This window comes from Lactuca sativa, chromosome 3, assembly GCF_002870075.4.
Source record: "Lactuca sativa cultivar Salinas chromosome 3, Lsat_Salinas_v11, whole genome shotgun sequence".
Taxonomy (NCBI): Eukaryota; Viridiplantae; Streptophyta; class Magnoliopsida; order Asterales; family Asteraceae; genus Lactuca; species Lactuca sativa.
Genome location: NC_056625.2, coordinates 38,239,625 through 38,259,539, shown reverse-complemented (window position 1 = coordinate 38,259,539; position 19,915 = coordinate 38,239,625). Strand labels below are relative to the sequence as shown.

The 19,915-nt window shown below is 28.2% G+C and overlaps 1 protein-coding gene across 1 annotated transcript; it reads left to right on the top strand.

Moving 5' to 3' along the window:
* The first annotated feature begins 6,353 nt into the window (after positions 1-6,353).
* On the top strand, positions 6,354-9,934 carry LOC111905213 (uncharacterized protein At4g15970). The gene is made up of 4 exons (XM_023900901.3): positions 6,354-6,687; positions 7,595-7,960; positions 8,578-9,062; positions 9,726-9,934. The coding sequence occupies exons 1-4, from the start codon at positions 6,445-6,447 to the stop codon at positions 9,784-9,786; spliced, it is 1,155 nt and encodes a 384-aa protein (XP_023756669.1). The 5' UTR covers positions 6,354-6,444; the 3' UTR covers positions 9,787-9,934.
* Positions 9,935-19,915: the final 9,981 nt, after the last annotated feature.

Here is a 19,915-nt window from a genome sequence, read left to right as displayed (position 1 = left end):
AACAAATGGGCTGTTTTGTTTAGCCCAAATGCTTGTACCAAAATCCCATAGTTTTCTCTTTTACTTTTCTATTTTATTCGTATAATTTGCACACAACCAAATAATCTTTTAATTTAGACAAAATTTCACCTTTGGTTCTTATGATTTTCAGAAGTAGCATCTTAAGAATAACAATGAGAAGTGATACGCCGTAGGTGGGAGGGTCTCGCTTGAAATGTGGATTAGAATTGTTGTTTTTCGAAAGCAAAAAAAATTATTATAGTTGTAAACCTACTACGACTACTAGAAAATGAATTGTAATAGCGGAAGTAAGGGTTGCATCCACAGGGTTTAGAGTTAACAAAATGTGAAATCACTATAAAACAAGTAAAGATAAAACAATAAAAAAAATGATTTTGTTATATGATTGTAATTACTAACATGATATGAAATAAATGAAAATTCATATATAAAATCATTTTGATATCGGATTCATTCTTAATCTTAACTATAGTTCAACTTATGATCACTACCAAACATGGTGTAATGATTCCTTACAAATGAATTGTATCGACATTATTTATCGAGCAACCCCAATAACTCCTCCATTAATGTAATTTAACATGATGTTAGGCTCCCATTGTAAGGGTTAGATCAATATATAATATGTAGTCATCTTACTTTGAATAAATAGTTATCCAAAATGATTCATTAAAGTGTGGATAGTCAATAACATCTATATAGACAATTAAACATAATATCATCACTTAATTAAAAAACACTAATTTTAATAGAACGATTAAGACACACACATGTACTACCTTACTCTTAAATCTACATATTTTGTATGAAAAATGGCTTGAACCCTCAACCTTTGGCTAAGGGTCACCTTTTTGTCAATTCCTAAAAAGTCACTAATTAAGATAAGTTAAAACACAATTAGTATCACATTGTATCGTCTAACACTCTTATGCATTTTCATAAAGAACCATTGGATATGGCCAAATGACCACCAAACTCAATATGAGAAAAACACAAATTTAGAGGACTTATAGGGCTATACACAACACTGGTAAAAAATTTCTTGCCATTATATTTTTGTGTAAATGGTATTGGGTACATAAATGTTGAATTTTAGAGTTTGGTCTCTCATCTGATCTCATGATTGCTTTTAAGATTTAGCAAATTGGGTTTGTTGTGCTCAAGCCAAGGAATGCATTTCAGTATGCGTTGGCAGCCGCAGCCGCAGTCGCGATGCTCTACGATGTGGATTGCAATGTTTGAGACAATACATGTGGTGCTCGGGAGCAAGTCATGCGATCCTTGAGAAGTAAGTGTGTGGTGTCGAGTAGCCTACATGCGGTGCTCGGACGAAAAAACTTGTTTCAGTTGATTATGTCTTAGGTTTGACCCACAAGCATAATTATATCAACTTTATCAATATAAACAGGACCTATGTATGTTGTAACCTCCGTGACAAAAAATGTGTCCGATGTATGTATTTATAAAAATATAATAAAATCACTCCTTAGCTCATCTATGAATATATGGATTAGAGGCATAACTATATGGGTGAAATAGTGGGTTTTGCTCACCACACACAAATTTGAATTGAAATATATATTATATAGAAGTTTTATTTTTTTTGAATAGGAAACCTTAAGGCTGTGAATTGTGAAATTGCTCACCACATACAAATTTTGAATAGATCAAATTGCATTCAGTCTTCACAGTGGAATTCCTTGTCATTAGGTTCTTATATTAATATTTTTTTTATTATCTTAATTAATCAATTTCTTCAAACTTAAGCGAACAATTTACTTTAAAATCATATATTGTTACATTTTGTTACCAGAAGTATTTTGCTACTTGTTTATATTTTGTAAGCTATTTGGTTTATCCTAAAATAAAATTTTGGCTACTTCACCGGTGTGGATTACATTAATATATCTTGTTTTATTTATTTTCTTCACATCTTTATTGTTGTTGATTATCGATTATTCATCCTAGCAACATATAATGTAAAAACTTAACTGCTGATTATTTCTTACTTCTAATTGAAAATTGACCATTTCTCACTTTGGATTAATAAACTTTCTAATGTAATTGAAAAAAATATAAAAATATCAATTAAGAAAAATAAGTTTCAGCCACATGACCACGAGGCAGACGGTTAAGCACCTGGTTTCTTTTATTTAATTAAGAGTGCTAATCTGTAATTATTATTTTAAATGTAACGATTTGTCTAATAATGTTTTATATTTTATGGTAGTAAGTACCTGAATTGATAATTTATTGATGCGAATATTTCGGCATGCTACATGTTAACTACATGTTAATATTATAACTAGTTTTAGTTTTTAGTTTTCTTTTCATTACGATATATATATATATATATATATATATATATATATATATATATATATATATATATATATATATATATATATATATATATATATATATATATATATATATATATATATATATATAGGTGGGTTCAATTGAGAAAATAAAAAAAATTGAGAATGGGGGAATTATTCTCAGCCACTCATTTAATCTAAGCATAAAAGACACGATGACAAACTTGTAAATATCGTAATAACCTTCAATCCCAAATAAGTAACTATAGAGAATTCGATAACAGTTCGTTCATTATCAAAATTTTTCCTCCAACCTTCAATAATCATTCATATTTCTTCAACTAAACCGGAATTTCTTTGCTATTCATGAAATTGGAATCGAAGTTCTGAACTCGCAGTTACAGTCGACATTGAGGGATTTAGAATCGGTACACACAGGTTCCCAATCAGATTTTTGGAAATCAAAATCAAAATGAGAAATCGATCAGACATAGGATGTTGCATCTGAAGTCAAAATCAGAAGTATATGATGATTTGGAATTGATAACTTGATGTTTTTAACATTTTTAAAATAGTTAACTTGTATGCACTCCAACTGTTTGATGAAATGCATAAATTAAATTATCACATTATATTCAAATATGAATATGTTTTCTCACCTGAATCAGTATATGATTATTAAAAACACAAAACAAATATGCAAGTCTGTATGTTATTCATATGTGAATAACATATAAAAATTATATATGTTTGTCAAAATACCTTCAAATATTCATAAGTGAATATATTCACAAGTGAATATACCTTGTAATATTCATATGTGGATATACTGTGTAATATTCATAAGTGAATATATAATCTAATATTCATAAGTGAATATACTATGTAATATTCACATGTGATATACCATGTAATACTATGTAATATTCACATATAAAATATCATTTAATACTCATAAGTGAATATACTATCTAATATTCATAAGTGAATATACTATGTTAATATTCACAAATGAATGCATCGTCCAATATTAAAATATGAATATACTATGTTTATTATATGCTATATTCATATATGAATGATGCTTAAATTGTAAAAAAAAAATCAAACTTTTTATTCATAAGTGAATAACGAATGTACTATAATAAATCTGATGTATTTTATTCACTTATGAATAACGATAGCTGAAAATATAAAATATATATATATATATATATATATATATATATATATATATATATATATATATATATATATATATATATATATATATATATATATATTATCTTAAAACTATATCAATATGGATGTCTATTTGTAGCAAATAAAAAATCATGAATTTTGGTATATTTAAAATCATTTTTTGATAAAAATAGCTTATAAAAATAAAAAAAAAAACGAAAAAAACTATGTTTTTTGTATATATTAAGGTAATGATTAGCATATTTTAAGGATAATATGTTTTGTTGGAAAACACATGTGCATTCATTTCCAATTTTCGCCAGTACGTTGGAGATTTTTGCGGCAAAAATAAATGATTGGCTGACCCATTCTCAACCTTTTTTTTCTCAACTGAACTCTCATATATATATATATATATATATATATATATATATATATATATATATATATATATATATATATATATATATATATATATATATATATATATATATATGCACGAAAATGTATTTACGAGCCTCACAATCCTATATGGTTACTTTTAGCTTATACATAAAATGCATATTTATACTCTTAAAAGACATATGTATATGATGTTTAGTTAAACTTTTTTTTGTATATAAATACATTTTTTCTGCATTGCATTAATACGTATAATATGGAAAACATATTTAAAGTGAAAAAAACATTAAAAAATTGTAATCTTTAGATTTTTTTGTTAATTTGATTTCATGGTATGTTGGGAATATGTTATTATATTTACATTAAACAATTGTAAAAATGACCGAAAGGCTCTTGGCCTAGCGGTATTAGGAGTTGACGGATAAGTGTTCCTAGTTAGAAGTTGAGTTTCAAGTCTCACTTGAGATGAAAGGTGTAGATTAAGAGTAGTATAGTAGGTATGTGTTTGTAGCCATTCTAAAGAAAAACAATTGTAAAAATGATTTTTTTTACAACAAACATGAAATGGTTACAGAAACATAACCAGACAAATTTAAGAACTTTTATATAAAAATCCCTGTAAAATTGGTTTTTTATTATCGTCTAATTGTCTTCCTATAGTTTCATAACAATAACCCGTCAAAAGAGTCAAAATTGCCGATCTATGGCATTAACTTTTTGAGATATGCATAATATAAAAATTGTACGGATTCACATATCAAATTAACTTTCGCCTATATATTCTACAAATGCGACATTGATGACAACTTATAACAAGCACATAGAAACAGGCTTGACCGTTTCATTAAAAGTTTATTGACATAAATAGAAATAATTCATTGCCAATTTATGACATTAACTTTTTGAGATATTCATAATATAAAAATTATACGAGTTCACATATCAAATTAACTTTCACCTATATATTCTACAAATGCGACATTGATGACATAACAAGCACATAGAAATAGGCTTGAGTTTCCATGCGAGCTTCATCTTTCACCTAACCGTTATCATCAATAACATACCTGAAGTAGTAAATTCTTTTTTATTTTGGTTATTTTGTGATTTTTATATATATGTGATTTTTATAAAACAAAAAAACAATGACGATTAACGTTAAACATAAAAGAAATGTCTAAGCAAGGATGAAAGGTTGATACAAACACATGAATTTTAAAATTGAAGAATAAGTTAAGGGCCTATTGTCGAATATATAATCAACAATGTATTTTGTAATATTACTTAAAACAACTTATGTTTATATGTAAAAGTGTTTATTAATTTTTTTGACGTTAAAACAAAATTTAAAAAAATAGTATTTGAATTAGCTTAGCAAGTATAAAATTGCAATAAGTTAATAAGTTTTTTTATTAGGGTAGGATATATAGCCATATACTTATAATAAGGTTCATACCATAATTTAGTTTAAATAAGTCATAAATTATTTTAGATAAGAGAAATTAAATATCCTTCTATTTTTTATTTTTATTTTTTTTCCTATCTATTTAACATCTCAATCAAATAAAAATTAAATTGAGCGTGTCATTGTCTAAAATAAATAGGAAAATAATAAGAACAAAAAGTAGAAAAATATTTAATTTCTACCTATTTAAGATAATAATAAATGTACAAATTTAACATCTCAAACAAATTTAAATTAATTAATAAATAAATAATAGGATAAATAGTACAAGGATATTTAATTTCTTAATAACCACCATTTATAAAAACTATTTATTTAAATAAATAAAACATTCATCCTTTTCAACATTAAAACTATTTATTAATGGTGTTAAAATGCAATAGATATCTCAAAGAAATCCCAAACGCCCAATACCAAGCAAATCCCAAACACGCCACAAGTGATAAAGACACCAAAACTCAAACTCAATATCTTCAAATAAATATAAGTCAAAGGTCAACCTAGTCGTTCTTATAAAATATAAAAACAATACGCTCCTAAATACTAAGAAAACATCCGTTCATTTCTTCACTTTTAAAAAACAATCTTTTGCCCATTCTGTTTATAATTTGTCTCGCTTAGAAAAAAATTATTTAGATGTAGTTATCATATTATCCATTATAAAACTTCCAGAATAAATCTTTTTAATTAAATCTCAGGTAGCATGAGATGTTTGAAAATAAAAACACTATAATTTTAGAATATAGATTTAAAAGCGAACACGCCTTTCGCCTTTTGCGTAAGCTCTACTTTTTTTTATATATGGTCATATATAAATAAAAAAAAGTTAATTTGAATATTATACTATAACCAAAAATATAAAACCCCATTTTTTTAAATTTAATTAATGTATGAAATAATAGCACCTCCTTGTCATTACCTTAGCCTTATTAGTTGACCACTAATTGTATATTATAAAGAAGATTAGCGTCGCCTTCATTAAATACATACAACCCCACCCAAGGAACAAGGAACAAGACACTAAAACAACCTACCAAGCTTCTACCACCGTATATGGGATTAGAAACTGGAACCAACACGGCGGCTGCCGGTCATCAACATGACACGCCTCCACCACCGGAGTCAACAAACCACCACCACCACTTCTTCCTCCCTCTTCCCTCTAATTTCCTCCTTCAAACTCCAAAATTGGTGATCATCTTTGCTTTGGTGGCATTTTCGTGCTTGCTTCTTTATCAATCTTCTCCTTCTCTACGGTTTCCATTCAACTATAATTCGTTTGGGATCAATTCATCAGTAAGTATTTCATCTTCATTGAAAAGTATACATATATGATTTCTTGATATCTATGTATAATGAATATTTTTAGGTTTTGTTATAACGTGTTCATGTTGTATATATAGTTTTAAGAACAATATAATTAGATTAATCATGTTGAGTACTACACATAAGCGTTGCTATAAATAACGTTAGTTGAGAATGACATATATATGTGTGGCGTTTATAATTAATCTACTTTCGTTTATAACTTGTATCGTTTTTGTTATACAAATATTTTTATATGCATGTACGATAATTACAAGATCATGAATTCATTGTCATTACGTGAGATAGGTGGATAGTTGTGATTGATGTGCAATGCTAATTAAGTTTACATAATACGGTTTACCATTTTTATGAAATTTACAACATTATATATATATATATATATATATATATATATATATATATATATATATATATATATATATATATATATATTTACAACATTATATATATATATATATATATATATATATATATATATATATATATATATATATATATATATATATATAATATTAATTACATCCTAGTATAATATGAAATTTTACAAGAAATCTATAACATGTTTCAATCTAGATTAGAATAATTATGGATAAGTACTATTACACTTTCTACATCATCTCATGAGTCATGAACCACTTCCTGAATCATTAGATTAGGTTTGATGCTTGGCATTTTGATATAGTAAGGTGTAATGAAAATCCTATAAATTAATACAAATCTTTAAATAAAATTAGATTATTTTATATTTTCTAAAACAAGTTGCAAATTCTAGAATAGCTGGCTGCATTGACGAAGTATAGCTTTGAATTTTCAAAAAATTTGAATTTTATTATATGCTACTTTCTTTTTACTTTTTAATTGTTGAATTGTATAGGAGAACAAAGCAGATGAATTGAAAAGCATACTCAAAAGAGCTGCAACAAGTAACAATACGATAATACTAACTACTCTAAACGATGCATGGGTGGAACCAAACTCTATGTTTGATCTATTTCTAGAAAGCTTTAAAATCGGAAATCAAACACAAAGGTTTTTGAAGCACTTAGTCGTTATAGCTATGGACCAAAAAGCATACACTCGTTGCTTGAAGTTGCACCCACATTGTTACAATCTTAGTACCGAAGGGATGGATTTTTCAGAAGAGGCATATTTTATGGCAGCCGATTATCTGAAAATGATGTGGAGAAGAATCGACTTCTTACGTAGTATTCTAGATTTAGGCTACAACTTTCTTTTCACGGTAATGCTCTTTGCTTTCATATTTGGAAAATTCTCCATAAAAGTTTTATTATTTTGGGCAAGTTTATAGAAAAATCCTAATTTTTTTAAATGAAAAGTTACGATTACTAGATAAAAAATAATTCAAATTAGCAATTTAGTCTGGTTTCACATAATTTACCCGGTAATTTGTCATTTTCTGTTAAAAAGCATAAGAGCTTTTCCATAAATTTAATCAAAATATTATGATTTTCCAAAGGATTTTGTGCATAGTTGTGTTATTTTTAAGAAAAGTTCTAATACCTTGACCAAATTTACAGAAATGTTCTTACGTTCTTTTAATAGAAAATGACAAATTATTGAGTAAAAATATGTGAAACCGGACAAAAAAGTTGATTTGATCTTTTTATCTAATAATCAGAACTTTTCTGTTAAAAAAATAAAATTTTGGATTTTGGTAAACTAAGCCATTAATAAGATAACTATTCATATTTTGTTAACTGTTATTTTCATTTGGAATATGCAATCAACATATTGTAATTTTAAACATATTTTTTTCTCTATTTCACTCAATTGATATAATTAACTAGTATAATTTCAATAGATGCTTAATTTATAAATCTTTTTTTTTTCGAGCAGGACGCAGACATAATGTGGTTTAGGGATCCATTTCCACACTTCCATGAAGATGGTGATTTCCAAATTGCTTGTGATTACTTCAGAGGGAACCCATTTGATCTAAACAATTTGCCAAATGGAGGTTTCACTTATGTAAAGTCAAACAAAAAGACTATTCAATTTTACAAATATTGGTTCGAATCAAGGTTGACTTATCCAGGTCTACATGATCAAGATGTGTTCAATAAGATCAAGTTTGACCCTTTCATTCAAGACAATGGGCTACAAATCCGGTTTCTTGATACAATGTTTTTCGGTGGATTTTGTGAGCCGAGTAAAGATTTTGACAAGGTGTGCACCATGCATGCGAATTGTTGTGTTGGGTTAGAGAACAAGGTTCATGATCTTGGAATCATGCTTCAAGATTGGCGAAAATACATGCAATCGTTCGTGAATCAAACGACCAAGGTTCACACCGTTTCTTGGACGGTTCCTCAATCCTGCAGGTACTTTTTTTTTCTCTGTAGTTTTACTATTTTATCAATTCATCATGAAATATCTTTTTTCTAATCTTAAACGTAATAAATTACTATTTTTTTTTTATCATTTAGTCACAAAACTAAAACGTTTTTACGATTTTACCCAACAATTTTTGCATAGTAGGTAAAAGATTAAGTTTGTTACATTAAATGATTCAAATTACGTACTTATATTGCATTAATTAATAGAATGGTAAAATAAACTGTATTTTTTTCTAATCATATCTAAAAAAAATTACCATATATAAGATGGAATTTGAAGATTTGTATGCATACATTGTTGACTATATATTACTATAAATAATAATATGCATATATTTCTTGTTAAAAAACATAACTAGGGTCTAGGAATTGAAAAAGTGGTAAACTATAACCTGACTTCTTGTAAAAATATCAGTCGCATTTTAATTTCAGTCTAACTCGACTTAATAAGTATATGATCTGAACACAATATTGATAAATTCAATATATAACGGTTTGGTTATGTGTGGTTGCATAGCAAAAGAACTGTGAATCCCTTAAAGTAATTATATATTTTTGAACATGAAACTAATTCAAATTCTTTAAAAGCTCTAGATTTTGTTATGTTTGTTATACATATAAATCCTAATCATTAAGTGCATTTTGTAGAGGCTCGTTCAATAGGCCTCGTGTTGCCAAGAAAAAAGATCATCATGGAAGTAAGAGTTGATCGGGGGCAAACAAAACGGTGAACATCTTAGTAGGAAAAAAAACATAACTGATTATTGTCATATATAATTCTTGAGAAAACTAAATGTATGTAAACATGACATAATATTGCAATCTTTGTACAAAATATAAAACGATGTCGTTTTATATACCTCGCTTACATGTTAATACAAAAATTGTAAATTTTTGCTGGCCTCATATGTTCACTATTAGTGTATGTATTTGTAGCCCATGGTTGTATAGGCTTTAGCCCATTATAGTACATGTCTCATAACATAACCTTGTATTTGTATACTAGCTAGGCGAATGCTCGCGCGTTGTGCAGAAACACTTATACAGTTGAAGTCTTTACAAATATATGATTTTTTGAATATAACAATAACGTTATTATTAAATTTGATATAATAATTTCTATATACTATATTGATATAATATATTGATTATTTTGAATTATATGATAATATATACATTTATTATAATTTCATAATCTCAATCGTTTGAATGACTTCTACCCGCGAGTTACACATGAATAAAATTTAATATAATATATGATTTGATGTTATTTATAGTTGTTTTTACTGTTAATTAATTTTTTAAAATTTATTTGTTTAATGTTTTAATTTCTATCATTATCATTATTTAAAACATCAAACATTGTTTTTTTTTTATTATTTTAAAGCTAACAATATAATCATTTATATAGAGTTGTTTTTAATTATTGTTATTGTAAGTTATTTTAAGCTACTTATTTGGAAACTTTTAACGATTATAAAAATATATTTTAGTTAAATTGAAATTACAATTTAGTTTTTGCTTTTATCACTACAATTTATCACTTTTTAACTATTTACAAAATATTTTTTAGTTTTTTTAAATGAACTGAAATTTATATTTGAGTTGACATTGTAATGCGCAGAAACACCTATATAGTTGAAGTCTTTACAAATATATATATTTTAAAATATAATACTAACGTTGTTGTTAAATTTAATATAATAATTCGTATATTAATTTGATATATAATATATTGACTATTTTGAATTATATGATAATATATAAATATATTATAACGTCTAGGGGTGTTCACGGTCCGGTTTTTTCGGTTTTTAGCTCAAACCGAAGCCAAACCGTTAGTTACGGTTTTTATCAAGCGAAAACCAAAGCCGAACCGTTTAAAAATTAAAACCGAACAAAACCACCAAACCGTTAACCGTTACTAACGGTTTGGTTCCGGTTTGGTTTCACGGTTTGGGCTTTTTAGACCCATTTTAATCGAGTCCATTAAATTGTTGGAAAAAAACTGCAATATTATTACAACAACAAAAAAATTGTCAAATATTATTAAAAAACTGCAATATTAAAGCTGTCAAAATAATATAAATTCTGTCAAATATTGTAATAAAAAGTTGAAATATTAAAGTTGTCAAAACCAAAACAGTAAATAAAAAACAATAAATGAAAACACTAAACATTATTATGTTAGATCAAGCATTTGGATGTTAGTGACTTACTTGCCTAGATTGGATACTTTTTTTTTTCAATTGGTGCTTTATGTACAAGTTAGAAATTAGGATCTGACATACCAACTTAAATTGTATACTTTTTTTTTTAATTGGGTTTTATGTACCTGTTAGAAATTAGGATTGAGCTGGACTCTAGAATAATAAGATATTGTGGGTTTTAATTTTACTATGTAATATCTATAAATTAAAATTGGTGCTTTATGTACAAGTTAGAAATTAGGATCTGACATACCAGCTTAAATTGTATACTTTTTTTTAATTGGGTTTTATGTACCGGTTAGAAATTAGGATTGAGCTGGACTCTAGAATAGTAAGATATTGTGGGTTTTAATTTTACTATGTAATATCTATAAATTAAAATTAGTATGTAATACAACAAAATACAATTATATATATATATATATATATATATATATATATATATATATATATATATATATATATATATAAACTCTATGGTCCGGTCCGGTTTGAAATCTTAAAAACCGTAAGCCAAACCGTTCACTACGGTTTGAAAATTTCAAAACCGCAATCCAAACCGTCAAAAAAAATATAAACCGTAAAACCAAACCGATGACCGGTTTGGCCGGTTTCACGGTTTCAAACCGAACCACGATCACCCCTAATAACGTCATAATCTCAATCGTTTGAATGACTTCTACTCGCGAGTTACACATCAATAAAATTAAATATTATATATGGTTTAATATTATTTATAGTTGTTATTTTTAACTAATTTTTTAAAATATATTTGCTTAATGTTTTAATTTCTATCATTATAATTATTTAAAACATCAAACATTATTTTTTTGATTTTAAAGGTGACAATATAATAATTTATACAGAGTTATTTTTAACTATTGTTATTATAAGTTATTTTAAGCTACTTATTTGAAATTTTTTAACGATTATATAAATATATTTAGGAAATATTTCAGTTAAACTGATATTACAATTTAGTTTTGCATTTATCACTATACTTTATCACTTTTAACTATTTACAAAATATTATTTGGTTTTTTTAGTCGAACTGAAATTTATATTTAAGTTGACACTGTAATGGTTTACATCCAACAATATATTAAAACTAATAAATTAAGTATAATATGTTAAAAGTTAAAAAACATAATTTTATAAGTAGAATTAAAGATATTATTTTAATATTGAAATTTATTTTATATATGAATACACTTTAGATTTGATATTTATTTAACCTAATTACCAAATTATAATTATTATTATAAAGAAATTGAAAAATCATGGGAGTTTCAAATGAATGTGGTGAAAGGAAAAAAGAATGGGGTTTCAAATGCATAAGATTCAAGAAAAAAATGTTAGCTTTATAAGTATGTATGATATATATATATATATATATATATATATATATATATATATATATATATATATATATATATATATATATATATATATATATATATATATGTGTGTGTGTGTTTAAAACGACAGAAAATAAAATTAAACTAAAAAGGAAGTTGGGTAATAACATGAAAATTACACGAATAAGAACACCAAAAACTATATATATATATTTAGTGAGAAAATTTCAATCACGGGAAATTTTCATTCTAATATTGTATAGATATTTGAAGATCTCACTTCCTTTCGGTTTTTTAGTTCTCGATTGCGCTAGTCGTTGGCCTCTCTCTCTCTCTCTCTTACATATTGATGTGTGATATTTATATATAATCATGTTTTAACTTTATAAATCATCAACTATCTCAACTACACAATCACATACTAACAGACAATGTACGTGGTCGCATAGTAGTATAGTTAGGGTAAATAAGAGTGTCGAACACTAAAGGAACATGTGTGATTCTATCCAGATTAAACTAATTTATAACAAAAAATAAAAGAGAGTTTTGATAATTTTAAACTTAATTTCAACAATCAAACAAAGCTAAGAACTTGAATAAAACAATATTTTGGAGGTACTTATATTTACATTTTGAATTCCCCCTTCTTTTAGGAGTAAATCATTGGAAGTGCAATAGATTTAACAAAGTGATTACCGATTTGTAAGATGATTAATAATCTTGGTTAGATTAATTAATACTAATGATTATAAAGTAACTGATACAATGTTCATGCAAATAGTTACCAAATAATCAATTTAATGATCGAATTATTAATGAATCAATCTAATGGTTAATCTTAATGCTCATAAGGATTAAATCAAACATAGTTTATTGAACTAATACTCTCTTATATGCTTCAAGTTAATGATTAGTGTTACCTAATCCTAGGAATTAATCAATCTCTAGTCCTAACAGTTTATTATCACAAACTTATTAAAGATACAAATTAATATAATCAGATTTATAATATAAATCATATATAACTCGGATGCAATCAATAAAAACCGAAACTTTAACAAGTACGGTAGAATGATTAATCCAAAAATAATATATAATCAACTTTTATAAATCCAAATCAATAATTCACACTATAGTAATTAGGGCTTATCTACATCTAAATAGAAGAATAGGGTTTTAGCCCTTAAGTTTAGAAAACAAGAATGCAAAACAAAATAACCAAATTCATTCTTTGATTAATTGGAAAATCCCTCTAAACCAATGTTTTACAATCTGTTCTCATAATCATAAACTTGATTATGAACATATATATATATATATATATATATATATATATATATATATATATATATATATATATAGACTAACAAACCAACTTGTATTAGACTAGGAAACTTATGACAAACTTGTCATAAACTAAACTTTTCATAAATTAGATTGCTTGGTCTCTAAGTCCTCATCGACTTAGGATTCCAACAATCACCCCCGAATCTCTAAGTCCTTCAAGAGAATCCTTTAACCCCGATCAACATCCTATTATCTCTTTTCACCAACCCGACCTCTTTAATCAAGCTTGTTCTGAGAGCACTTTTCCACCGAACAACAAAACAAGGTCACGACCACCTTTACTGTCTTCCGTTACCCGCAAAATGAACCGAATCAAAGTCACGCGCTTTGACGTTTTCCTGTCCGTTTATTCTGCGCCTCCGGTTAGTCTCTCTCTACCTTAGAACAAGCCCGAGAAACAAAATTGAGGCTGCTGTTGAGATGCTTCAACTTGCGCTCAAAAAAATCCACATCCCTTAAACCAAACCGGGTTCCCGCTGCATCTGCCCAACAGCAAAGGGCTACACTTTTCTTAAAACCGACTCTCAAACTGGCCGTCGAACGTCCTCACGAACCCTATGCTCTGATACCAATTAAAGTTTAGAAAACAAGAATGCAAAACAAAATAACCAAAATTCACTATTTGATTAATTGGAAAATCACTCTAAACCAATTTTTTACAATCTGTTCTCATAATCATAAACTCGATTATGAACATGTATATATAGACTAACAAACCAACTTGTATTAGACTAGGAAACTTTTGACCAACTTGTCATAAACTAAAATTTCCATAAATTAGATTGCTTGGTCTCCAAGTCCTCATCGACTTAGGATTCCAACAAGCCCATCATTTCTACAGAAAAACAAAAGATAATCAATATAGTAATGCTAGACATAATTCCTATAGCAAACCTAACGATTTTCTCGGTTTCCTTGCTGTGATCTTCAAAAGTATGCTTCCTTCTTTTTTTTAACACTGGATACGATTCAAAGGGTTTATTTTTCGTAACAGAGAGTTGTATTTTTCTACATACCGAATTGCATCGCAAAAATCTCGTATTTATAGAAAATAAAAAGTTGTGTCGCTAGGCTTCAAATGTCATGCCGCTATACGTGATATGCCTCGATGGTTCTCAAATCTTTATGCCTCTTCGCGACACTAACTCTAGTCTTCGAGACGCTAAACCTGTATTTTATGGTAAGTATGAATTTGATCCATATCAGCTCCATTCTTGTCCCAATATTTTCCTTTCTCTTCTCAACTACGATTTAAACTATATGTATCCAATATTAAGCATATTAAGTATCAATTATCTTAAAATAAAACATTCTAGAAAAATTTATTAAGATATATACCTAAAATATATGACTAATTTGTGCATTATCACTACACCTAACCCTATATATCAATGAACTTAGTTACGATGCATGACATGAATTGTTCGAGACTCAATACATCGAATTTGGAGTTTTTTGTCACCACGACGCCTCTTACACACCCACTGACGAAAACTAGTTTTGAATGACATAATCTTGACTCGATTATCAAGATGTGAATATATAGGCCAATCACCCAATATCTCTTCACTGTAATTCTAAAAAAAAAGACAATTCTAAAAAAAGGCACCACTTAGTATGGAAAATCCTTAACAATATATTTTGCAAAAACAACATGCTCAAGTCATTGAGTTGAATAATGAATTGTGCACATGTTTTTTGGCGATCGCATGATTTCCAAATGTCGCCAAAACGTGATGCTTTTGTATGATCGTTTCGCAAACAACCATTCCCCTGTTTCGAAAAAAGATGCATGTATCCTACCTCATTAATGACATGTACCTACAGTTTGATTATATAAACACTATTCTCTGACACGGATTCCCATTACCAACTTTCCTTCATGCTCGATTGAAGCTTCGACCTCTCCACTCGTAAAATCATCATCTTTCGCCATGTTGTTTTCTTATGAAATAATATTCCCTTTCCATTCCACGACACCCACCGTAGCTCCATCATACTCCTTCCTTGATAAGTCTACCGACTTGTCTCCCATCTCTCATGACTTTCTCTATTCGATATCCCACCATCAACGCCACTATCACAACTAAAACATTTCTTATGCTACATCTCCCTAGAAACATATTTTAAGAGAAAACATGCATATATAAGTAAAGAGGCTAAAATTTTGTTTTATCTTTTATTCAATTGTATTCTTGATTGTAACCTACTTAGGTAATAGTTGTAACCATCGATTCTAGTTTTAGATTGATTTCATGAAATTAAACGGGTACATGTTGATGTCCTCTCATATGTCAAAAGAAATCAAATTAATGTGGTAAAAGACAAATATATTGTAATATTTGTATTCAGGTGTAACGCCCGTGTTTCTAGGCTAAGCATTGATAATATGATGTAACAGTGAGGGTCAACAATTGTAACATATTTTGAAGTAATGAAGAGGAATTATTGAGTATTATGTGAATTATGTGATTTTACGTGCATTATACTTTCTATTAACGACGTAATAAAATAATAATAAAAATAAGCATCAAAAATAAAATAATAGATTGATCCAATATCTATGAAGAAGGTTGAATTAGTCGTAACATGGATTTCGGGGATATAAGGAACGCTGAAATCTAACTTATAACGAAGAAGTTATGACCCGTCGAAGTTTTACAACAAAACCGGCACGACGTTGTGTGTCGTAAAAATTGAATTTCTGATAAAATAGTTTTTAGCCTTAGCGATCTAAACAAAAGTCGTACTATGCGTTAAACTGAGAGCATGCATAAAAATAACGTCCAAATCTGACTTTGTATGAGGAAATTAAGATTTTTCTAAGATTTAGCATAGCAGTACACAGCCCGAAAATCGAATTTTTGATTGATCGATTTTTAGCCGACACAACCTAAATAAAAATTTAAGATCTCATTAATGGGAGTTCGACGATAAAAAGACAGTCGAAAACGGAGTTCGTATGTAGGAGTTATGAATTTTACACGGTCGTTAAACAATGTAATCTTCTCATACTGTTAAATTTAAAATCAATCGAGAACTATTCGATGGAGTCAAAAGGAGAGTTGTAGATCTTGTCAGTACCTACGCATGGAAATAAAACCGGTCTAAAACGGAGCTCGTATATGAAAGTTACGGATTTTAGAAGATGCTTAGTTTTTGGAGTAATCTGCGAGTAACACGTGACACGATCCTGACCATTGCTTCCTCCCCATGACTTGCCACCAAATGGTAACACTTGGAACTCAAAACGACGAGTTGGAGGCCCAGAACACGCTGAGTTGGCCAAATTTTCAGCCTATAAATAGATGTGTAATTCACCTCATTTTTTCACACCTTCACCCATCTTTCTCTCTCAAACTTCTCTCTACACCCCTCCCAATCCTTAGTAAATCCCAAGTGCTAGAGGCAAGTCCCGGAGCGTCAGAAGGCTCCGAGAAGAAGAGCTTTTGGCTTGGAAGTTCTACCCCTGCAGATCCCGGTTCCTAGACAAACCTCCCGGTAAGTGAGTCATGCTTATCCTACTATAAGTATAACTTATGTTTAAGTTTAATATTGTTATTATGAACTTATAAACAATACATATATATATATATATATATATATATATATATATATATATATATATATAATATAAAGTGTTCTTATAGTATCTTTTAACTACTTGCGGTACGGGGAATCAGGTTTGAAGGGCCGCATAAGGTTGTTGTATTTCAGAAGTGCTATAATGCCAAAATGGTCCTGCCCTCCGGTGTTTCATGTCTGGCCTTGTCTGTGCATAGTGGTTGAAAAGTATTGTTTAACACTTATAAAACAATATCTCTCGTAAATAGTCGCAACAAATATTAGACTAAAATCTAGCGGTAATGATACTAGGTTTCGTTGAAGGAAAATAGAAATGTTAGAAGCGAAACGTTGTCCGGGTTTGGAATCATCACTTTAAAAAGTGAGTGCATAGTTACTTTCAACTTACACACACACACACACACACACACACATATATATATATATATATATATATATATATATATATATATATATGAAGTATTTAATATAAATTACGTGTTATGTGTGCATATTAACTATGTTCTTGATATCTATGTTGGATGAACAAAATATATATGTTTTATTTGATTTAAATTGTATATGTATTTTATACCTATACATTACATGATTTATATGATTAATTATTATTGAGTAATCGATTGATATTTGGAAGATTAATTATTCTGAGAGATTAATATTTGATTAAAAGATTGATCTTAACTGAGAGATAGATTATTAATTGAAAGATAAATTATAAATGAGATAGATCCTTGATGAGACAGATTTTCATTAAGATAAATTATAACCGAGAGGTAGATCATATTGAAAGATAAATAATTTATGAGTAATTGTTTGTATTAGATTGGTGATGTATGTGATATCTGTGATGTTTGTGATATAGGATATGTGAATTATATAGAGATCTAAATAATGTATTATTATTGAGAACTATTCATTACTGAGAGATAGATTTTATCGAGATCACGAGTGTGGAATTGATCATATTGATATAGTTTTACATTACCGTTTATGTGAGAAGATCACAAAGTGAATGCAACGGGGAAATAATAAAGTATTGTAGTGTTGTATTATAGTAACTACTATTGTACCAGCTACCTTAAACCAATTGTTATTTAAGGTATAATGTGATATGATTGTACCACACTATCGACTAAAAGCACCATGATGAAAGATGTCAGAAGAAATGACATTTGGCACCCGTAGACTTGCAAGTCCCACTGTAGCTAACAACAAGGTGTAGTATAGTCAATCCAGTATAGATCTATACACAAATTCATGCTCTCCTTCTAGGAGACCCTGGATACAAAATGAGCCATGACAGGTGATGCCATGCCCCAAAATTGTGGCTCACATTTATGTTATAGTATTCTTGTATATGTATTATATGTACTAGTGTAATGTATGTTCTCTCTGTCTAGTATGTACTATGTTCTCTTTGTTTCTCATATAGTATGTTCGTTCTGTTTCTCATATAGTATGTTCTCTTAGTTTCTCATAATAGTATGTATTGACTCATGTATGAACTGACTCTTTGTATGTTTCATTGTACTAGAACTAATGAGTAGTATCTTCCTAAACTATACCTATTATAGTTTACTAGTAGAGTTGTTTGTATAACTAAGTGTATTGAACTGCGATAAAAGCTTTTATGTCTATACATATATACATAATATATAACTAAGGATTAAATGACACTCGGAAAAACAACAGGGTACTCTAAGCCCACAACCAAACAAGGAACAGGAAATAAAGTGTGTTATCAGTCCTAAGTCCTTCCAACCTTACTTATATAACTATACATGCATTAGACATGGTTTTGACCATATATAAGTTTAAAAGAGTTAAAGGAAAAGGTTTGTCATGTAAAAGCAAGTTTGATAAGGAGTTTAACATGTAGAAGAGTTCGATAAATATTTTGAAGTAGTTTGTTTGATAAAACAGCTAACAGTATAGCAAATCCATTTGTTTGATAGTTATTAATCACATGTGATTGATATAATAACTATAATGTTTCAACTTGTATCCACCCCCCCTAAAAACATTTAAAATCATTTAAAAGATAGATTAAGGGGTATGAACTCACCTTTAGTGAGTGATACGGAAGTATGTTTGGAAATAGGATGTAGAGTGTCAGGTGAAACCTTGAGCACACAAAGATCCTAATAAACATATAATGACATGTATGTGTATTTGATTAGTGTATAAACGACTAATTACAAGGGATAACACGCTAATAGACTAGGAAACTCTTAGATTGAAGGGATAAAATCACATATGATTGCATAACTAGGGTGCATGGCCAACCTATTGAGTTTATGGTCCAAATGGCATGACCATAAGAGTTTACGGTCAAGGT